This window comes from Lepisma saccharinum, chromosome 1, assembly GCF_977018435.1.
Source record: "Lepisma saccharinum chromosome 1, izLepSacc3.1, whole genome shotgun sequence".
NCBI classification, from domain to species: Eukaryota; Metazoa; Arthropoda; class Insecta; order Zygentoma; family Lepismatidae; genus Lepisma; species Lepisma saccharinum.
In genome coordinates this window covers 82,485,240-82,510,070 of record NC_139229.1, presented here as the reverse complement: position 1 = coordinate 82,510,070, position 24,831 = coordinate 82,485,240, and the positions used below count along the sequence as shown (strand labels likewise).

The following is a 24,831-nucleotide window of genomic DNA, read 5'->3' as shown; positions in this document are numbered from 1 at the left end:
GAGGTTAAGTGTTCACCTGGCTCTAAACAGAAGAAATTGATGATGACTCTAGAGCCAAAACAGGATTATGTTATATATTACAAAAACCTCCAGTTCCTGATGCATCATGGTGTTCAAGTGACCAAAGTTGGCAAAGTTTTGAGGTTCAGGCACTCAAGATGGTTGAATCCATATATTGATCCAAACACAGTGCTTCGAACATCTGCAATGAGCCAATTTGATAAATCTTTGTTTAAATTGATGGTCAATTCTGTGTATGGCAAAACCATAGAAAATGTCAGAAAACATACTGATGTTAAAATAATTACTGACCCCAGCCTGAGCAAAAAATTGATAGCAAAACCTAATTTCAATTATAGAAGAATTTATGATGAAAATATGGCACTCTTCAACATGAAAAAAAAACAAAGATTAAGTTTGATAAGCCTATTTATGTAGGGGCTGTGATATTGGAATTGGCCAAATTACACATGTTAAAACTCTATTATGATGTGTTGAAGCCTATTTATGGTGATAGTGTAAAACTGATGTACATGGACACAGATAGTTTTATTCTTGATATTCAGACAGAAGATATTTATCAAGATATATCACAGCCTGAATTAATTAAATATTTTGATACCAGTGAATTGCCAGGCCATCTGAATATTCAACCCCACAACAAAAAGGTGCCTGGCAAGTTAAAAGATGAGACACTTGGTGATGTTATTGTGGCATTTGCTGGGTTAAGGGCCAAGAAGTACAGCTTTGAAACATGTAGTGGTGTTGTTGCCAAAAAGGCCAAGGGCATTGGCAGAGTGACTGTAGACAAAGAGCTTGAATTTGAAGATTACAAAAATTGCCTCAAATCATGTAGCACAATCAGAACATCAGAATCCAGAATTCAGAGTGTGGATCACTTGTTGGCTACAAATATTATAAGAAAAGTGGCTCTGGACCCACATGATGATAAGAGATGTATTTTATTATGTGGCATACATACTTTACCATGGGGTCATTGTGATTTGAAAAGTGGCAAACAATGCCCAATTACAAAGCATGATTTGAAATAAATAAACATGCCTATGAACTTATTTGGGTTCAAAAAACAGGCTATTATGGACCTGCCAACACCACAACCCTCTTCTGATATAATATCTAAACTAAGTGCTTTGTTAATTATTCATCTGAACAGCATACTTACAGATGTTGATGATGAAACAGGTAAAACATTGTACATATTTAACAATAATTTAAATCATTACCAATTACCTGTAGGTGGTCAATTACAATTTATTACAACTCCCGAGGGTAATGTCAAGGTTTCATTAGGCAAAAATATTTACAGGATAAAGCACTCAAACATGGTTTCTGGCACTGTTTATACTGTTTCTGCTGGTGACTGCTTATATATTGAGGTCCCGGGATCCTATGACAAGCTTATACCTTTTTTTTTATAGAATTAAGAATTAGATATTCAATAATAAATAACCGCTAAAACAAAAATGCCTAATGATATATTTGGCCATACAAGACATGAAGATCACAGTGATGAGATTCTGATGCTTGATGTCAGAGTCAAATATTAAGAAGTGATTTACAAGCTTTACAAACTACACTCAATGCCAGTCTTCAACTAGAAATTACAAATTTACAATCACAATGCATGGACCCTCTTCTTAAAATTGATTCTGAACTAAAAATTATTGCTTCAGAAATATACTGATTTGGCCACATTAGATAATTTTCAAAGTTTAGAAGAGGCTGTAGCAGCTCTTCAAGCCAAATTTAAGTCCCAGGCCACCAACTCTGAGCAATTGAAACAGCAATTGGAAGAGCAGATAAGTAATGTCCAGACACAGCTCCAAACAATTGTCAAAAGCATAAAATCACAAGAAGATTTTGATATAGTGATTTCCACTCTAAAAGAACAGATTCAATCACTGGAGATTCCTAATCTGGACCCTCTGAACAATGCCATAGCCGAGGTTAAAGAAAAAATTGAGACACTTGAAAATTTTATGAACAACTTGCCATCTTCTGATGCTTTGAGTGCAATAACTCGGAGTGTTGCCAACATTAAGCTGCAACTTGAAACATATGAAGATTTTGGAAAAATTCAAAGTACCATAACCCATCTTGAAGGCACAATAGCAGCAGTGCAAAGTGATTTGACAAATGTACAAGAAACTCTAGAATCTCGCCTGCCTAGTATTGTAGATACCCTTGTCAGTGTCCAGCAACAGATCACAGAACTTGAAAACCTCAACACTGAATCTGAGCTATCTCATTTTCATCACTTGATCGATGATATCCAAACAAAACTTGAAATTTTACAACAATCAACACCTACTCAGGCAGATATAGCCCTGCTTCAAGATGCTATGCGTGGTGTGGCTGATGCTTCTGAATTAAATGATGTGAAATTGGCACTTGAATCTTTGCAGAATACTGTATCAAATCTGCCTACATCACAGGAACTTAAAAATATTAAGAAAGCAGTGAATCGCATATTGAAATCAGAAGATATCAAGAATATCCAGACAGAGATCAAACAACTCACTCAGACAGTGGCCACTCTACCAACTAATCAACATATTAATGAACTGCATGCCCTGTTTGAGGATATCAGAAGACAAGTCCATGATCTTACTGCTCAAAATTCAAAATTGGCAGTTGTTGAAAATTGTAGCTAATATCAAGCAACAGCTAGGGACCATGGAATCCAATCAAGCAAATGTTTTGTCTGTTTTTGCCACGCAGCTACAAGAGATTGTGCAACAATACAAGAAACTTGTTGTGGACATAAAAATCAAGCCAGGCCATGATGATGTTGTTAGGACTATCAATGAGCACCTTGAATCTGTAACAAGTAGATTGCTTACAGCAGAAAAAGAAATAACTGGCATAATCGAGAATCCTAAACATACAATAATTCTTGAATTGTACAGTATCCCCAACAAAGAATATGATTCACCATTTACACCAGGTGGCAAAATATATATGCTGTCCCCTGCACAATTTTATTACCAGTTTTTTGTTGGGGGCACATTGAGACCAATCAAGATCAAATATTGGCTTCAACCACAGGCACACCACTACCCCACCTTATCAATAACAAATGCTGATAACAAACCAAAAATCACCAGTGTAGAGTTAGAGGATTTTACAGACCCCAATACATTAGAAACATCTTATGCTGAAGATGATGGCTCTCTGGAATTTTATTCCGCGTGAGGCACCTAAAAGTACCACCTGAAATAGCGAAGAAACCAGAAAAAGTAGCGATGTGAGGTTTGCGGGAAACAATAATATCAAATGGGGCTCGTAAATCGGAGGTATGGGGTGGGTCGAAAAATATCGACAAATGGGGCATCTGGAGCAAAGTCATATTTTTTTTAAATGGAACGATATACAATGACATGCATAATATAAAGGAGCACACGCAGAGAAACACAACGCCGTTGGTCTCATGCATCTACTGCACATAGGAACAAAGATATGGCCATGTGAAAATATGTAAACAAACTAACAAGTTGCCCATTTGACCGTCAGTACCACGGCATGTACAAGTATGAGATGTCGGAAGCCATTGGACAAGATGAAGACAGAACGTGTTAAAGGAAGAAAAAATACAGTAGACATCGTCAGCACCATGTATTTGACAGTGTTACAGCATAATGAAAATGACCATGACAGTATGTCGAAGAACCACTGCGTAAGAAGCGAAAACCTGTCAAAGTGTGTGTTCAAAGTGGTGGCCGTCAGCTGCAATACAGGCAACGAGGCGCCCACGCAAAGATCGTTGCACAGAACGTAGCAGGCCGCAGTAATGCGGTGTTGCATATCCTCTGGAGTTTTGGCACATCCCGGTAGACAATGTCCTTCAGCTTTCCCCACAGGAAAAAGTCTAACGGTGTCAAATCTGGGGAACGAGCCGGCCATTTGACAGGCCCTCCACGTCCAATCCAACGATTTGGAAATGTATATTCCACACATGCTGTAGCGCGTCTTGCACTGTGAGCTGGGCACCCATCATGTTGGTACCACATTTCCCTCCTTGTCTGAAGTGGTATGTCCTCCAATAGTACAGGCAGTTCATGTTGTAAAAACTGTATGTATCGGTCAGCATTCAGTGTCCCATGTATAAAAAAGGGCCAATGAGATGTTCACCCACTATACCACACCACACGTTCACACTCCAAGCGCGCTGGCGTTCAACTTGGCGAAGTCAATGTGGATTTGTCACCGACCAATAGTGCATGTTCCTTAGGTTGACATTTCCATGATTGGTAAAAGTTGCTTCGTCAGTGAAGAGGATACGTGACAAATCGGGTGTGTCGTGTCGTAACATCCATGTGCAAAACCGAACACGGTCCACAAAATCATTCCCGTGAAGTTCCTGATGGAGGGAGATATGATATGGGTGAAACTTGTGTGTGTGCAGAATGCGCAATACACTTCGCTGACTCATCCCAGCATCCCTGGCAATTTCACGGGAGCTAACGTGCGGATTCACAGCAACAGCGGCGAGAACATTTGTTGCACCTGCCTCACCTGTAGTTGGCTTGTTCCGCACACGTGCTCGTGGTGTTACACTTCCGGTGTCTCTTAATTTAATAAATAACTTACCAAACAGATGTCGAGATGGCTGTCGTCTGTCCGGATATCTCTCTGCGTACACACGGTAGGCTTCTGAGGCATTCTTTCGGCATTCCCCATAAATCAGGATCATGTCCGCTTTTTCTATGTTTGTGAACACCATAATCTTCGCTCTTACCACTACGACTGCTTGCTATGAACTAACACGATCTCGTGGACCTGCTATCAAAACTTGCTCTGTGTAAAGGTAGTTCTGTCAGGCACCTGAGAAGTCTTACATGCCGTGGTACTGACGGTCAAGTGGGCAACTTGTTAGTTTGTTTACATATTTTCACATGGCCATATCTTCGTTCCTATGTGCAGTAGATGCATGAGACTAACGGCGTTGTGTTTCTCTGCGTGTGCTCTTTTATATTATGCATGTCATTGTATATCGTTCCATTAAAAAAAATATGACTTTGCTCCAGATGCCCCATTTGTCGATATTTTTCGACCCACCCCATACCTCCGATTTACGAGCCCCATTTGATATTATTGTTCCCCGCAAAGCTCACATCGCTACTGTTTCTGGTTTCTTCGCTATTTCAGGTGGTACTTTTAGGTGCCTCACGCGGTATACAAATAGGAGACAAACTGTATTTAGAAAATCCTGTAGTATCAGCTGCTGAACACCCTATAGTTGCAATATTCTTGTTTACATATTATGTCTAGACAAATTATTGTTGATGAATTACACAGACAAGCCAGACATAATTATAAGAGACTGCCAGTAGTTACAAAAGGCATAGATGATTTGTGGCAGTGTGACTTGATTGAGATGGCAAGTGGACAGCTGAAAAACTTAGACAAGATCAACAAGGGCTACAAGTATCTACTCACTGTCATAGATACATTTTCAAAATTTGCCTGGGCTGTGCCACTCAAATCCAAGAGTGGAAAATGTGTTACAGAAGCCTTCAGGACAATCATCAATCAGAGTGGAAGATCACCGCGCTATTTGCAAACAGATAATGGCAAAGAATTCTATAATTCTGTGTTCCAACAATTTATTAAAAGCCAGTCAATACAACATTACTCGAGTTACAGTGATCTCAAGGCCTCAATTGCAGAGAGATTCAACAAAACTCTAAAAAATCATATGTATAAACAATTTACACTTCAAGGTAATTATAAATGGCTTAATATTCTTCCAGAACTTCTACATAAATATAACAACTCGGTCCATTCCACAATCAACATGAAACCCTCTGAGGTAACTTCATCTGATGAGCAAAAATTGATCAGCACTGTTTATTATCCTAGATACCAGCCAACAACAAGAAAAGCCAAATACAAGGTGGGTGATCAAGTAAGAATCAGCAAATGTAAGCACTTATTCAAAAGAGGCTTTACAAGAAACTGGAGCACTGAATTATTTACAGTGCTTCAAGTTAAACCTGGGACCCTTAACACATATATAATAAAAGACCACCGAGGAGAAATTCTCAAAGGCCGGTTCTATGAAGAAGAACTCAACAAAACTAAACAGCCCGACACATATCTCATAGAAAAAATCATCCGCAGAAAAGGCAACAAGTTACTTGTCAAATGGCTAGGACTCCCAGAACACAGCTGGATCGATGCAAACAAAGTGATACTATGAACACCTGGGATGTTATAAAGAGGCTGCCAGAGCCTGAACAGCAGAATAAGAGAAATGGCAAGTTGCTGCCTGATAATATTAGGTGTCTTATTGTTGGGCCATCGGCTTGTGGTAAAACTACACTAATGATTGATAATTTTTTATTGGCACCCAACTGGTTAGACTGGAAAAACAGGCACTTGTATGTTTTCTCTAAGAGCTTGGAACAATTAAAATATCAGCAGCTGATGAAGCTATATGATGGATTGGATATAGCCACTTTTGAATCAGATGTTAAGCCACTCCATGAATGTCTCGATAATTCTGTTGTTGTGTTTGATGACATTATACTGGATAATCAAAACAAGGTTAGAAATTTCTTTACACAGGGCCGACACAAAAACATTGATTGCTTCTACCTGGCACAGACTTTTTCTAAAATACCGAAGCAGCTGATCCGAGACAACAGCAATTTTATATGTGTGTTTCATCAAGATCATACCAACCTCAAGCACATACATGATGAATATGTAGGTGGGGACTTGAGCTACAATGATTTTTCCAAGTTTTGCAGTAGGTGTTGGAACCAGGACAGCTATGGGTTTGTCACAATTGATATGACAAGAAAACCCAATACTGGTAAATATAGAAATAAAATTAACAATTTTCTAGACATTGAAACATATATAAATAACCATGAAAAGGCCAATCATTGATGATCTTAAATTAAGAGATTATCTTGTAAAAAGATTTAAGGGATGGAAATCAGAGAACCGAGGAATCTATGAAAAACACAAGCAAACAGAACAGCCTATTATTGATGCTATTAGTGAATTAGGTAAAAATATCAAAACTGTTACAGAGCAAAATCAAAATTTGATCACAGAGCTTGTACCTGTAGCTGCTAGGAACATATTAGATTATCCAATCACCCCACTTTCTAGTATTCATACACCTAGTCCTGTTCCTCCTCGAAGAATTGAAGCTACTCAGGATCCTATTGAATTGGGTCTTCTTGCTCAAAAATATTTAAGCACACCTAAAGACAACAAAGATGAGGTCTTTGGCCTATATGCTGACACAGAGCGTGATGGTAGCATCATACATAGAATTGGCAATTTTAGAGTAACATTTATGGGAGATGATCTGATTGTATATTCAGAATCTCATCTTGGAGAAAGAGGTGCTTTTGTTAAGTACCCTGGCACACCTGGATTGTGGGAACTGATGACTAGGAAGAGACCTGGCAGCTATACAGATCAAGATTATGAGCATTACAAAGAAATATTAATAAAATCAAATGCTCTATACCAGAACAATGATCCCACACAAAAAAGAGTCAAGTCTAGCAGTGGAGCAAAATACAACAATTTAATCAAGCCCATATGGTCTCAGATCAAGACAGGTAGTGGAATCAAACAATACAACACCCTGCCTAAAGAATTTGTGTGGGTTGATGATGTCAGGAAACTTGTAGATAGGTTGCTGGTGATAGCTGGGGAGGAAAATGCTGGCAACCACAATTTTTACAATGAAAAGGTTGGAATTATGGACATGATAAGCACCAAATTGTCTAATTTTATAGTGAATGACACTAAGGGGATTGGATATCTTATAAAAATTATTAATACTCTACCACCTAAATTTTGGAATATTTCTGAGGGTCGGGGGCTGGTTAATGACATCATAAACAAGCTGCCATTTGAACTACACATTCCAGGCTATCAGTATTGTGGTCCAGGCACAAAATTGGACCATAGATTAAACAGAGGGGACCCTGGTGTTAATCCCCTAGATGCTGCTTGTAGAGACCATGACATAGCATACAGCACACATTCTGATCTTGACAAGAGACATGTTGCAGACAAGAAATTAGAAGAGGCTGCATTTGGTAGATTTGTAAGCAAAGATGCTTCTTTAAGTGAAAGAATAGCAGCATTGGGGACCACCATAGCTATGAGCACCAAACAAAAACTGGGGTGGGGTTTGTGAATATGTATATATAATAAACCTATTATGAAGGCCAAGGGTGTTATGTATCAGATACCTTATGCAGGTCTTAAATCTCTTAAAACTATTGATAGTCTTTTAACCAAAAAGCAGCGCAAGAAAAAAAGCTCTTGTCTTGCCAAGGGCCATGGTATGAAATTATTACTTAGTACCCCCCAATTAAAAAAATTACAGCAATCTAGAAAAAAATCACATGTGGGTGGTTTCATATTTACTATCCCGGCCATCTTAGCAGCTTTGGGGGCTGTTGGGAGCTTGGCTGGGGGATCAGCTGCTATAGCAAAAACAGTAATAGATGCCAAGAAGAATAAGGTAGAATTAGATGAATTGAAGCGCCATAACCTGGCCATTGAGAAACAAGGCAAAGGTGTTAAGAGAGCCATGAATAAGTTTTAAAAAAACAAGAGCCGCTTACAAACCAAGATATTGAATCTTTAATCAAGCCACTGGGCATCAAAAATTTTAGAGGTGTGTACATGTCTGATTCTTTACCAGAACAACCACTCAACAAAGAGTGTGGCATTGTTAATTTGGATAAGTATAAAAATCAGGGCACTCACTGGATCTGTTATCTTAAATATTTAAAAGATGAGGCATTTGTGTTTGATTCATTTGGAGGTGTTCCACCTGAAAATTTAGTAAAATATCTAGAATCAACTAATCTTTATTACAATAATGCCCGTGTTCAAAATTTCAAAGATGTTAATTGTGGACATCTGTGTTTATCTGTTCTTAGATATCTGTCTCAAATAAATAAACCATCAATTGAAGATTTTCAAAAGGCCTTGTGGTATTTAAAACATCATGGGGGTATTCCATCTCACCAGCCAAAATTCAATATTGAAACTTAGATTACATGATGACATAGTATATCCCAAAACAATAGCTCTCAGAGCATTTTATGGCATGTACTTGATCCCTAATATTACACACCACAACAACAAAATTGCAGTTGGGGATCAAAAAATTGTCATCACTCCAGGGCAATATAATCTATCTACTCTAAATGCTCAATTACCCAGAGGTATAGTTTTAACTCAAAATTCTGTCACTCACAGAGTAGAGATTGTATCTGCTACAGAGACAGTAGATCTGGGTACTATAGGAGAGCTGTTAGGCTTTGAGAACAACACAAAACTTGAACTAGCCATCAAACACACTGCTATTAATATACCTAAATTCTTAGCCATAGAGACTCTAAATATTCACTGTAATGTGGCCGAGGGTATGATCACCAAATCAAATGGCATAGGCACTCACAAACAAACTGGCATCATTGCAACATTCAAACCTAACTCTGAATTTATGGAACCGATCATCTACACTCCATCACCAACATTATATTTTCCTGTGTGCCATAATAGAATAGATTATATTGAGTTGATGGTCACTAATGAAAAAGAAGAATTAGTTGATTTTGCTGGAGCCACAACAACTGCTATCATAGAAATTAATATTTAAATAAAAATACATACAAAAAAAATGGAAAATATTGAGAGTTATGAGCTACAATCATTCCCTCCAAACAGGAGGACCTTTGCAAATTTAATTCAACCCAACACAGAGATTGAGGTTGATCTTGATGTAGGTGATGGCTTTATACACCCCCACAGAGCAGATCTATACATCAAATTTGATGTTGTAAAGCTCGATGGTACAGATTATCCGGCAAATTCAAATATAAGATTGGTAGACAATTTTGTGCCACATCTGTTCTCTGAAATTGAGATCAGAAAACATGGTGTTGTTATAAACAGAGTGGATTACCCCGACATTACCTCCACAGCTTTGGCCACACTAAAATTATCCAAGACCGAGGCTTCTTACTACAAAATAGGTGGATTTGAGGCTGGTGATAAGATATTATCTAAGAGCCACACAGTGCTGTTCCCCATGCGCCTGTTGCCAGGATTCTTCTCAGATTACAAAGATATTATGTGGAAGGGTGGTTTAAGAATCACATTTAGAAGAGCTGCTAATGATAATAATGCTTTGATGAGGTACAGTACATTAAACTCTACAGGGGAAGCTCGGTCTAATACCCTACCTGCTGAGGGCAAATGCATTATTCAGACTATGGAGCTAAGAATCCCGGTTGTTGAATATGAAGCCAGTTATGCTCTTAAATACAAAGCAGATATTCTAAAAAATCCACAGGTACCTTTACAATTTTATACATATCAATGTGTACAGAAGCCTGCCACTGGTACCTATTATGAGTTTGATGCTACAAATTCATTCTCCAGTATACAATATGACATGCCAGATTTTGTGGTGGTACTGTTTCAGACTGGAAGACACAATAATCAGGAAAAAAATTCAAGTAAGTTTGATAGCTGCAACATCAAGAATATATATCTTAAAAATGGCAGAAATGAGGTATTTCCTAGAGAAAATTTTAATTTAGACATGTCCAAGGATGATTTTCTTAAATTATATGAAGCATTTACAGCATACAAAAGGGTCACTACTGGCAATACTGACATGTATTACACACCAGATGAATTCAAAGCACAGAGACCCATGTTTGTCATCAACACTTCAAAAAGGAAACAAGTTGTGGTTAATGACAGGACAAACATTAAAATTATCTGTGAATTCCATGATACACTTCCTGATGACACCATATGTAGTGTTATTCTTATAGGTGAAAAATCATATATTTATGATGTAAGAAATGAGAGAATTACAGAGCAATTCTAGAGGGCCTCTGCATATTACCGGACCTGAAATAAATATAAGTGGGTGTGGGTGGGTGGGGGTGGCTTTTTGGTTTAATTTTAAGTATAGGCAAAACAATATCAAGGGGGGCATATTTTTGACAAGTTTATGGACAACAATCTGGCAAATGTAGCTTTTACGCACATGGGCAAATCTGTCTGAGGGGGGTTCTTCATTTCTACACTAGAATTCAAAATTCTTTAGATTTAAATATGTACACACATGGCCGATTGGAGTATATGCCCCTCTTGATATTGTTTTAAGTGTAGGCAAATCTGTCTGAGGGGGGTTCTTCATTTCTACACTAGGATTCAGGGTTCTTGGGATTAAGAGCATATCACACTTGAAGAACTGGGGCATATGGGCATCTTGGCATAGTTTTAAGTGTAGGCAAATCGGGCTGTTTAATCAAATGACCTCTTCATTTGTACGCTATAAGTGCGCTCATCCTATAGTATTTACTACTACTTATATATATATATATTAGCAGGTAACAATATGTTATAAACACATTCTTACTTTCCAAAGAAGCGCTCATGTTGGATGGCTAAACGGATCCGTATCCGATAGTTCCGGACCCGAAAAATTTTCGGATCCGCTAGGATCCGGATCTGGCCATCCCTAGTGTGAATGCAGGTTGTAGGCACGATACCTACGTACGCACATACGTACTTATTGTTAATCGAAACTAGGGATGGTACCGAGCCCAAGACCAGTCTCGGTTTTGTCTCGGTCTGGTCTCGAAATCGAGACCGAGACGAGGACGAGACCACCACTCTCGAGACGTTTTCGAGACGAGACCGAGACTGAGGCGGCCACCTATTACACGATACGAGACCGAGAACGAGATCATCCTTTTGAACTCGAGACGAGACCGAAACCGAGGAAAGTCTCGTCTCATCTCGTCTCGATACCACCCCTAGTCGAAACGTACATGACGTTATTGGAAATCACTGTACTTCCTACTCTAGGTGCCTTTGAATCACGTAAAAGGTACGACGTGTTCTACTAGTATTACTTAATACGTAATTTGCGTAGTTCCTAGTCTTACCGTTAGGGGGCAGCGTGACTTGCGTCAAGGCTAGAAGGCACACCGAGACGTGGTTCAGTAAGTGTGTCTCTTCGAAACGGAATACGTACAACAGTGTCTGTCATTGAAGTGCATGTACTTCGCGGTTCGAATGGAACGCGTGTACACTAACGAGGAATATGCGGACATGTATTTCTTCTACGGGAAAGCAGACGTCACTGCAGTGGAGGCTGCACGCCTGTTCCAGGAAGCTTTTCCTGGCCGACGGCACCCTGATCGTCGCGTGTTCATAAGATTGCACCAACGCCTCCGAGAACACGGGAGTTTTGAATATAGAGAAAGAAGCGGTAAGCCAATTCGTATGACAGTGGAAGAAGAGGAAAGCATTTTACAACTGGTTGAAGAAGCACCAGGGAGACGTCAACTAGGAGGATCGCGGCACAAGAGCTAGGTGTTTCTCACAGCAGGGTGTGGCGCATTTTACACCGCCAGTTGCTCTACCGTACCATCTCAAACGCTTACAAGGTATCCAAGCAACGGATTGCGAGGCCAGGGTCAGGTTTTGTGAGTGGATGCTGCATTGCATTACACCCACGCTTTTAGGTGACATTTTGTTCACAGACGAAGCTGGATTCACTCGTGACGGAATTGTGAACTTTCATAATACTCACGTGTGGTGTGACGAAAATCCCCATGAAAGGTTTGAGTCACGACATCAATAACGTTTCACATTGAATGTATGGATGAGTGTAGTAGGTGATTTCACATTGGGACCTTACATCCTACCACCCAAACTCAATGGTCGTGGGTACCTTCAGTTCCTACGTAATCATCTTCCACGCCTCCTGGAAGATGTTCCCCTTCACCAGCGGTTGCATATGTGGTTCATGCAAGATGGGCCACCAGAACATTTTGCTTTACCTGTGTGGCGGCACCTTACCTGACGCTATGGTCGGCACTGGAAAGGTCGTGCGGGGCCTGTTGTGGCCACCACGGTCACCTGATTTAAATCCATTGGATTTTTGTATTTGTGGTCATGAAGAGCATGGTGTACAACTCTCCTGTCGATAATGTTTACGAGTTAGAGGAACGTGTGATTGATGCATGTGCACAAATACGAAATACACCGGGGATATTGGAAAGAGTGCGTAATTCACTACACCGACGGTTGCGCTGTTGTGTGGAAATGAACGGAAGTCATTTTGAGCACTTGCTGTAACTTCTTGTACAGTGTTCTACCTGTGAACTAAAGTGTATCATACGTGTTCAGGGTATTTTTTTAATACCTTCCTTGAAATTGTTTCCCATGTGAGGTCACATTCAACCACAATGTTTTCCCATGGCATTCGTCAGCCAACGAGCATTTTGCTTGCATTTACTGTCAGTGATGATCCCATTTCGTCTATCGTGTTTCCGTGATTGTGAATGGTATCTGGATATCATGTAATTGACTTCCACCTGCTTCCTCAGATACCCCTTTCACGTATTCTTTCTACGGCGAACCTCATTTCCTATGGGGAGTCCCTTCCTCATAGGTCCCACAGATCTCCCATGGTGCGTTTCTAGTAGAGCGCATAAGATTCCTCTATGATTTCTTTGGAACCGCCTTTCTAACTGTCACAGTACTCGTCCTACAGAGATGTGAACTGTACTTTCCCACACTTTCGGTGGTGTCTAGCTCCGACACTGAGCATCTTTCGTCTGGGTTTGACGCGATGTATCTCTCGTTTCATTTATGACCACCACATATGATACACCCTGTATCAATACCAATCCATATATATATATGTGTGTGTGTGTGGGGGGTGTGTGTGTGTGGGGGGGTGTTAAATTTAATTTAATTTAAATATTAGTTCTATATTGATTGCTTTGATTTGATTGATTTGGATTATTTTCTTTCGCTCTGCTGCCACTTTTGGCTAATTGCGAAGATTGGGATGAGTGATGATATGATGAAATTGATGAATGGACACTCAGAAACACCCAGGCTGGGATTCGAACCCGAGGCGCCTGGCGTCGTAGCGCGATGTACTAACCAATCCGGCACGGGCTTCGGTTCTCTAATAATAGCTAAATTATAAAAAAAATGAGGCTACGCCAGCAGTCGAATAATGAAAGCTATTTGTGTGCGGTAACACATTACCGAGAACGAGACAGCCATTTACACTTCGAGACTAGATCACTCACCCCGGGAATCGAACCAGGGGTCTCTCGCGCGGCAGTCACATGCCCTACCGTGTGCACCACGGCACTCTCGAAATGGTCCTAATATCTCGGATTTTCCGTTGTGAACAAACGAAATTTTTGCGTGCACATTCGTGACCAAACGATGCACTAGCGTTTGGCATCATTTTTTCCCAGTTGGAATTGATCATGCCTAAAATTGTAAAACTTGGGAAAATAAAATTAGAATTGGCACTTCGGGATCCCGCAGACAGAAGTGAAGAAACGGCCTCCAAGAGAATCATTTAGTTGATTATGAAATCTGATCTCACGGCCAACTCGTTCTAGGATGCACAGTTACATCACACGAGTGGGGGAAAGGAGTGTTGGATCCATCGAAAGTTACCACGCGGAAAAGCTAATCCAAGGCGACCGAGTTATGAGAAAAATATTCCGTACCGGTTCTGAAGCATAAGTGACCGTCAACGACCTTGAACCTTTCTGCATTTCTTGTTGAAAGAGAAAGAACACGTGGTGCATTCGATATGCTTCACGTTTTTACAACGGTTATAAACCGGGTTTCCAATGCAATTTCATAGTAGCCAAGGCTAATAACGCAACAGTAAGAGATAATAAATGTACTATAATTATTATTATCCAAGTCGGAAATATGTGTAACGTACAATCTTAATGTTACTTGCAATAACATTGGAACTTTTACTGATTCACTTTTACTCGACCTCCAGAAGGAAATATTCTATATTTGGAGCAAAATGTTAGGGGTGGATAACACTGCGTAGGAAAAACCAAAAGGAAAAAAATAGCTCGAAAGATTAGGTGTAAAATGCAGGAATCAGTTCATATTCCTCCCACTTCAGTGAAATATTAAATGGTTCCTTCCCTTTGCAATATTAAAAAAAAAAAAAAGAGTTTTTATGTGAGAGGTCACGGAACGTAACATTCATGACTGGAATTTTCTCCTAACTTTCATAAGATTTTTTCTCACCCGAGCTGTGTACGAGTTAATAAAATAAAATAACTATTCATTTCAGTAGATTAATGATGTCAGAAATTAAATTTGCTTGGATCATAGAATACATCGCCGTAAATCAATTTCTGTGATATCCCGTTCTTATTGTTTTTACTATTTCATGAGATATGAGTCCAGTTACCAATTAAACCTTTGTTTTAAAAGTTATTCAAGGACAAAAATGGTTAACGGGGTTCATTTTAAGTGGGTTTCCCGACTTCTTTACTGCTTTCATTTGATATTTTTATTTTCTAAAAACTTCGGCGGGCTGTAGCCCCCTTTGCGTATGCTAGTGTCTGTCGACCGAGTCAGTTTGAAAGCACAGAACACCTGACGCGGAAAGGAAAAACTGATTACTTACTATTCTTTTCTTCATTCATTATGATCTCTTTTTCTTTTTGTCGGTTACCCGGTGGAGGCACATAGTGGTTCGGAAAAACTGCTTTAAACTATAGGTAAAGTCCCGATTAGCCTTACTGTGCATAAAATGGACTTAAAGCACCAAATCAACCAACCTTTTTGTCGGGATTAGCCGAAAGCGACGTAAAATAACTTAATTCAATGATTCAATTATTCTTCCTAGCTTCTGACCTTTTTTCCTGTTTAATATTTCTTTGTTCGTCCTTTGTTCTTGACCATTCTTTGTCTCTATTTTCCTCCCGTTTGCTATCTTATTTTTCTTTATTCTTTCTCTCTCTCTCACTCACTCTTTTCCCGTCTCACTCTCTCTCTGCCTCACTTCAGTATTTATTTTCCTTTCTTCTCTTCAACCTGTTTTTCTCGTTTCCCTCCCTTTCTTCTTGTTCCTTCTTTCCCACCTTGATTCTTGATTTATCTTCTCTTTCCTTTTCCTTCTCCCTCTATTCCTTCTTTAATTCTCTTTCATTCTCTCAATCTCTGTTGCTTCTCTGTACCTTCAAATGTATCTTTCTTCTGTGACATCCCATTTACCGACACAACTTGAGAGATTTCCACCCACAGACTACTTAGGTACCTGACCGGAAATGTGAATCTTTTAACATGAGTCAACTTGAAGCCAAAAATTTCGAAGAGAGGGGGGGATACTATCATGGCGGCGAGCATACCTTCATATTTCTACTTGTAACAACTATTTTGAAGGTTGTGAGTCATTACACCACACAAGATTGCTACATAAAACCCTCCACAAGTGAGTACAAAAGCTCTAATGTGCATCTCCTCATATTTCTACCTCCAGGGCTATGCGCATCGTTTTCAGTCTGTGATTAGATGTCTGTGGTTTCACCTACGTCACAAAATGTTGCATTGTGGCTTCGAGCAGCCATGATTGAGGCCAGTTCTTCTAAGTATACGGAATTCAAGGGCGGGCGAGAGATATTAACACCGAAATTCGAGATTTAAAACGAACGTGCAGTTGGTGCAGATGTAACGTAAGCTACGTGGTGGATATTTCCTTACAAACGACAAATAATATCCTGACGTCACATGAAACCCGCAATTAACGACCCTTCTCTATTGATCTCTTTCTAGCCTACGATGAACCCTCACAGGAATAGGAAATGACATAGTAACTATAATAAACTTCTCACCATTTATTCCCGTAGTTTCCCAAGAACACAAGTCCTTCACACACTTAATACAGTTCTTTAATTATTACAATTCAACACATCATAACAATATTTTTTAAAAAATGAATCCAATCCAATCCAAGTGTGTCCACGTAACACACTCCAATATAACAAACTCTTTCCACTTTTATCCCCAATTGTAGGACCATTTACACATTAAATTCTTTGATTGATAACGAAATTCCGCTGGCAACTACCAATAACACACAACATATATTGTCACTATAACAATCTTTATAAATTAAGGCAAAAATATTTTTTTACAAGTCGCTCCAAATTTTTCGATCTTGAACCTCCTTGGAGAACTTTCTGTGGGTTCCCATGAACACACTAATAGATTATTTATGCGATATTAATCAGTTCCTGCGGGTAGAACATTTTTATCGGTCGACATGACCCTGAAACAATTGCAAATTGGTATTAATAATATAGGATCACGAGATTTACGAAACCGCTTGCAATGGAGGCCAGCAAGTTTCGGAGAAAAGAAATTACATCACGTTACGCAACATATCGAGCTGATAACGGGTTTCTTTACTCTCCCCTTTCCCTCCCAGTTTAGCTTTACAAAGGAGGGAGGGGAGAAGCATGCATTCAAAACGTTAATCGGCCCAATGCTATGTAAGAAAAATATTATAGATATTGTTAGATATATTTGGTTAAAAAAAATTGTCACCCTCAAATGTGTCTGAAAATGTATAAGGGAACATTTTATACATGTGAAGTTTAGTCTGTAATTTGACAATTTTTTTCGTACAGTGCGATCCATGAGTGTTACCGTGCGAATTGTGCAGGACTATTTTCATTATTTTTTCTCTTACATCCCATGTTTTTAAGCGATGGATTTTTATGTATGCTGATGCAGAAGTTGTCAACAGCTTGTTTTGAGTTTTCTTTTAATTCTTGAAGCTCTTATTGGGTCAAATAAAGTGCACGAATATGGTGATAGACAATTTGCACGGTAATACTCATAGATCCTACTGTACTTGGTTATTTCCGTCTATTCTATTGAAATAAGGATGCAGCAACCAGTTCGGCGTGTCTTTTCTTCAGAAAAGAAATGAACTTTATTCAGGTTGGAATAATACCATAATTCTCAGCAGGTATTATGATTTTTCGATAAATACTTTTACCTACGTTTCAAGAAAATATCTTCTTACTTTTTTAAGGTCCTTTATTTTTCTGATTTCGCTGTTGGATTTAAATGAATCATCTGAAAGCATTCATGCTGTCTTTATATTAATCTACCATAAGACACGAGGGAAGTTTTTGAATGATAGTTCCGAAGGTGAACGCCATAAATCGTCTGTAATACTTATGTAACATGTGCAAGAATTTATCGTTCCTTTTTAAATCCCCACAGGGACCCTCGATACACGTCGAAAATTCTTGCAAGCGGCTCCATAGCGGTCTTTTATTCTTGTTTGTTTTTACTTCGTACACATCTTTTTACAATTTAATAACCTTGTCCGCGTACTGAACGTTCATGTAGAGCATGGTTTTCATGATTAATGTGTCAAAAATATCCACATAGACAATGTTAATACCCAGTGTAAGTTGTATGTCTCCTCCGTGGCAGAGTGGTTAGCACACCGCCCTTCGATGCTAGGGGTCCCGGCTTCATCAATTTCCTTTCATCAATTTCATCATATCATCCTCGACTTCGCGATTATGAAAAGTGGCAGAAATGCGAAGTAAAATAAACCAAATCCATCAAGTTACGCTCAAAGTCTCGGTTGCGTGACTTTTGGGGTATCCTGTAGTTTGTACTTCTTTTACGTTACGGAGCTTTTCTTCCTCTTTAAGCTAATCGCGACGATGATAATGGGTGATTGGTGAATGCATTTCTGTAGGTTGCTCTTCCTTTGTGCGAGTTTCAGGACATTTTTGTACGTTGCTCTGCCTGTCAACTTCGTCGCCTTATATTGGATGTCCTGTCGATTCCTCAGAAACGGCAAGAACAATGTAAATAAAATTTGGTGCAATGACAGAACTTCCAAATAATGCTGAACGCAATCATTCGATCCGTCTTGCAGTAGGAGATATCTCGCAAACGAGCAAATGTGAAGGTATGGAATTTCCTGCAAATGAAGACTTAGTAGATGGGAGATGCTAGTTTAACGCTGAATAAATTATTTTGATTGGCAGGTCAGTCTGTCTCTGGGCGTGGCCAAACAGTTGAAAGTAAAGAATTGACACATTTCAATGCTTCCTATCTATACTACCGTGCGTCCATTTCGATCTGCAGCCGAGAGATCGGGAGAAGCGTGGCGGGCGGGGCTGGCGGAGATGCCGACATTTGCGGCCTGTAATGCTCGCTTATTTTTACAGACATATCCAGACATTTATATAAATATTGCAAAACGAGCACTAACCTGGGTTATAATTCATCATCTGTAATTCATCCAAGTTCTGCAATTATATACACAAAAAAATACGCTTTAGAAGTGACGATAAGAGTCACAGATAATAAAACATTTTAATCATAGTTTTGACCAGCAACGTCCTGCTTAAGTTTATATCCTTGAAAGAGTTTTGTGTCGATGGGGATCGTTTGGAGGTTTCGAATGTGCAACACTGTATCAAGATTACGCTGCCGACGAAACCATTAAAAGTCAATGGTTTTCGTGAGCTTCCTCGATGAACTCGATGAAATTGGGGCAGCGTTAGAAAGTTATCCAAACAAACCTCTACGCCGTGTTTCACAGGAGATGGTAGTGTCAAAATCATCAGCACATACAGCCACTAAGCTACTAAAATTAAAACCATACTCTTATAACACAGGTTAGTGCTCGTTTTGCAATATTTATATAAATGTCTGCATATGTCCATAAAAATAAGCGGGCATTTCAGGCCGCAAATGTCGGCATCTCCGCCAGCGCCGCCCGCCACGCTTCTCCCGATCTCTCGGCTGCAGATCGAAATGGACGCACGGTATCTTAGTGCTTAGCTTATTGGTGACCAGATTTTTAAAACGACGAAATTGAACATTTTCATATTTTCCTGGAGGAAAAACGGGACAATTATCTGTGATGTGCACACTTTCACTTTGAACTCTGTAGATCAGAATCCTAACACACTGGAAAAGAAGAACTGGTTGGACAGAAATGTCCATAAAATATATACCCTGCAGAGGATGAGATGATGGCGCTTAGATTTTTTTTAAATTTGATTTGCTTTATTTTACTTCGCTTTTTGGGCCACTTTTTTTTGGATAATTTGCGAAGATGGGGATGAGTGCTAATATGATGAATGGACACTCACAAACATCCATGTCGAGGCCAGGATTCGAACTCGGGACCCCTGGCGTCGTAGCGCGATGTGCTAACCACTCCGCCACGGGGGCCGGCAATAATGGCGCTTAGGGTAAAGGGATAATTGCCCCTGGACTTTACCTACTACTGAGTTTTTTGGGCCCCTTTGAAGTAAAACGTAACAGGTGTGGACAATGTGGAAATTTATCTCAGCTCTAATTTCCATATGAAATGGCTTTGGCCCTCCCTAAAAATATTTGGTGGGAAGTTACATTTTAAATATCCACGAGTAGAACTAATATTAATGGTAGAAGATCATGAATTACCCATATTGATAGCTATTTGCTATACAAACAGGCATCGATTGGTAGAGAAACGAAATCAAAATCAAACACAGTCAATTGAAATATACAAAACTGCGAAATTGTAAAAGTAAAAGTTTATTTTTGGGTATGGTACTAAACCAATCATTTGAAAGGGCTCATAAGCTCAGTCCTTATCGCGAGTATAGATGGCGCAAGCACAATTAACTCTCTTTAACAAAAGGAAGAGAGAATTGAAGTAAATTGCGAGTCATATTTTAACTACTCAGCTTTGGAATATGACAGTGGAAATATATAGAAGCAAATAAGAGTTCACAGCCACTCAAAAGAAACTGATATTTGCGTTTGTCGTCAAATTCCCGATGATAGATATTGCAGATCTTATAACTAGAGTAAGTGTTAAGTTGAAGTTTGTTAACCTAGAGGTAAATTCGAGTTCAGTAAGCTGAAAATGTCATTGAATATTTGGTCAGAGATCCAGCGTCTTCTGACTCCTTCCATTATTACATGTGTAAAAAATGTAAAGAGTAAGATTATAACTACAGAACCAAAGTTAAATATTTTTAGAAGCAACGTCAAATCAGTATTGCTATATGGAGCATAATCCTAGAAAGTCACAAATCAAATCACAAATAGATTACCTACAAGTTTTCATTAACAGAGGTCTCAGGAGAATATTAAATGTACATTGGCAGAAGTAATCACAAATCAAAAACTTTGGACACGAGCATCAGAAGACCAGATCAAAAACCAAATAAAAGGAAGAAGGAACTAAAGGATTAAGTCAAGTTAAGTCAAGTAATAATAAATATAAACTTACTTGCAATAACTTTTACCTTTAATGACGCGTCACTTCTAGATCTCAACGCTTTTGGTAAATTATCCTGAATTAGAAGCATTCCATGTAAAAGTAGACAAACAAAGTTAATTTTATTTTTATTCAAAGTATCACTTATGTATAAAATTAAAGGGGCTTTTAAATAACATATTGTTTCAAACCTATTACTTTTTATAGTAGAAATGGGATTTTATGTGTGATGTTTGCACTTAAATTAGTTTCATTATGATACAGTATTATACACCATTACGAAAATCAGAAACTCCAAACTGAATCTGACCTGTACAAGCACGATAATATCGCTTCTGTATAATTGTATTGTAGACGCACGTTGGTACCACCGTGCAAGTAAACTTTATACAGGGTTAGCGTAAAAGAAATAGACACTTTCAATTTTTTACAGAAAGAAGGGTTTTAATAATAGGGCTGAAATACTTACATGGTTGGAGGAGTATGTCTTGAAGTTTACATAGTGTTCTAGCCGGCACCCGTGGCAGAGTGGTTAGCACATCGCGCTATGACGCCTGGGGTCCCGGGTTCGAATCCCGGCCTGGGCGTGGATGTTTGTGTATCTATTCATCAATTTCATCATATCATCACTCATCCCCATCTTCGCAAATTAGCCAAAAGTGGCACAAGAAGCGAAGTAAGAATAAAGCAAGTCAATCATTCAACAGATAGTCCAGTTCTCCTCTCCCAGGACTTGTCCCCTTGCACAAATAACCAGTTTCCTTAAATTTCTTGCTGGAATCGTAGATGGACTGCCTTGTGGGTTGTTGTTGTTTACCATACCGTGTTCTAAAACGACGCTGCAACATAGTAACAGAATTTGTTTTTGCAAATTCAATCACACAGAAAGCCTTCTCCTGGCTAGGCTCGATTTACGTCAAGGTGCTAACGTGATGCTGACGTCACGAAGACAAACGAAAAGCGGAGGTCGTAAACTTGAAGACTTTCTTTATACACAGTACTAAATGCTTTCCGATGTTACAAACAAATTTCAATTTATAAAGCGTTATAACTGTCTATTTATTTAGGCTAACCCTCTATATCGATATAATTACAGTCAGAATTAGTAAATTAAAGTTGTCCCCTCGGAATATTAAGCACTCTACGTCGCATCGTCGTGAAAACGAAGCCACATCACGCATACCTTTGCTGCTGCCCACGAACTCCAAAGCGTTGCCCAAAATCGGCAAAGATTTTGGGCCCGGAATAGCCTGCGCCATTTCCACCATCTTGCTCTTCTGATGCCGCTGGTACACTAACCAGGAGCACACCGCCGGCAGCGCCAGAAAGTAGATCACATGCCACAGCGCACCGGTCGCCTGGTGTAGGGTGCTCGCTTCTTCCATGCTCTGTCAGGACCGTGTTCACTCGGGGGACCCAAAATTACAACTTGGAAATCGTACTAAAGAGACAGACTGTTTTGTGATACGTTCAAGGACCGAAACTTGATTTTCTACTCGTCTCTCCAGCGCCGAAAACTTCCGTGAAATTTCAGGGTCGGAGGCAACGATGAGGCAACTCGCGTGTTAACCCTTATTACGTGTTATTACGATATGAGTAAGGGAAGGGGCATAACCAGTTGAATAATTTTTACGTGTTGAAGTGCGTTCGCTGAACGGAGGACCTGTCGCTCCACTTTCGCGCAAGGTTACTTTGCTGGACCTTGGGACCACATCGGCAACGAAGTTTCCAAAAATGCATTGGCTGAAACACTCTCTGAAGGTATTGCTTTTTGCTGGACGCTTACTGGAATAGGTTACATCAGCGGTTCTCAAAATATGGCCACGAAATGCTACAATATTTTCACTGAAATGACACTTACTTGTTAGTCAACAAGTGGCAAATTCAATCAATGATATGATTGTTCGAAATATGTACTTATTCAGTACTTTTTACACATAAAATGTTTCTGAAATTGAAACATGCTAAGTTTTTTAGCTTAGGGCAAGCGACCTAACCACACTAACTGAGCGTTGCAAGTGTTAGGTAGGCCTATATTTTGACTTGTGCGCAGCGGAAAAATCTTGAAACAGTAAGGTCACCGTGAAACGAAAAAGTTTGGGAATCCTTGGGTTACATAAAAGTGTAGGCGTGTCCACGGATTTTAGGAAGGATTCTACTGACGAGAACATTTTTGAATGCAATTTTGAATAGGGAAATTAAATAATGTTTATGTCCTATATTCTTCTTCGAGAAAAGTAAGTTCAAAGAGCGCCTGCAATGGGGTCAAAGGGACCCTTTGCCACCTTTGAAATAATTGGAGGCACATGGTGGTTCGGATCCCGCTATAAACTGTAGGTCCAGTCCCGATTATTCTTTTTGTGTCCGAATAAGGAAGAACATGCCAATTTATCATTCCCTTCTCTCTTTCATTTGTAAAGCTTTATCTTTTTATTTTGTTCTATTATTTTCCCTCGTTTTTAGTATGTGCTTACATCCTGTCTTCTTGATATACCCTACACTTTAAATATCTCTGAGAAACACCCTTGGCGCATTGGAATTATAGTACAATTACAGGAAAGTCGTAGGTTCGATCCCCATCACCAGACAAGAGAACTTCATCTGAAGAACGCAGTATTAGAATAATTGATAATGTATTAACATTTCATGCTAAAGATAAAAATCATGAAAAAATTAATTTTCTTTCGTGATTCAAAGTAAAATTTGAGCTCTCAGTATATAGAATGGAAAAAATGTACAGGTCCCACCGAGATTTGAACTCGGATCGCTGGATTCAAAGTCCAGAGTGCTAACCATTACACCATGGGACCTTGCTTGCTGATGATGCTTATCTTTCCGGAATGGGTTTATGTGAGTAAATCTTGCTTCAAGGTCATCTCAACATAACGCTGCTGTCATTCTTAATCTGCTTACGTCCTGCTTGTATACTTCTTTAGTTCTGCACAGGTGGAGATGATACAATGCATCCGCAAATACATGATATTTTCCATGCACCTCAACACCTTTAAATATTTTCGTAATAAGACCATGGCCGTAGGCAGGAAAATTCAGGGGGGGTTCATCCATAATTGTTCCCATGGGCGTCGCCAGAAATTTGAATAATAGAAATAATAACAATAATTGTACAATAATAATTAAAATTTCATAATAATAAAACAATTTTATTCCATAATAATAATACTAATAATAATAATTATTATATTATTGTTATATCCTTGAGGGGCTTACTCAATCCAGCAGATGAGTGAATATCCAGCACAAGTTTCTTTTTTTTTTTTTTTTTTACGTTTCATACAGTGTGTACTGAAATGCACAATTATTATACTTCGTCATTAAACTTTAGATACCTTCAAGAGAAAAGCTTTAAAAGTTAGATGGAAATTTTAGTCATAAAGCTTTTGTTGTTTGACTTTAAAATTAAATTTTTGGAATTTTGAAAAGTGTGGAACCAGTTATTCTTTTTAAAAACTTAGCCTGGTGCATGGATTGTAACCTCAATCGCGAACGTAATGCACTACAAAACTGGATATCCTAGGTTTGAACTCCTATCAAGGGGGATTTTCGACTTTATCGGACAGGGAATTTAAAAGCTGGAAAGGGAATTTTGGGACAATCATAAGGGAATCTTCAGTGTATATTCCTCGTGACGCAGGAGCAACACTAGAAAGATGACAACAGAAGTG

The 24,831-nt window shown here is 39.1% G+C and overlaps 1 protein-coding gene and 1 non-coding gene across 2 annotated transcripts in view; both read right to left on the bottom strand.

The window, feature by feature from the left end:
• Positions 1-22,416, bottom strand: part of LOC145984047 (cytochrome P450 4C1-like) — a 70,164-nt gene extending 47,748 nt beyond the window's left edge. The window contains exon 1 of the mRNA XM_083117390.1: positions 22,332-22,416. Within this exon, the coding sequence (XP_082973516.1) occupies positions 22,332-22,416 (85 nt within the window). The remainder of the gene's footprint in view (positions 1-22,331) is intronic.
• Positions 22,417-23,886: 1,470 nt separating this feature from the next.
• On the bottom strand, positions 23,887-23,958 carry TRNAQ-UUG (transfer RNA glutamine (anticodon UUG)). Its single transcript has one exon. It is a non-coding gene; the product is annotated as a tRNA-Gln (tRNA).
• Between the last annotated feature and the right edge of the window lie 873 nt (positions 23,959-24,831).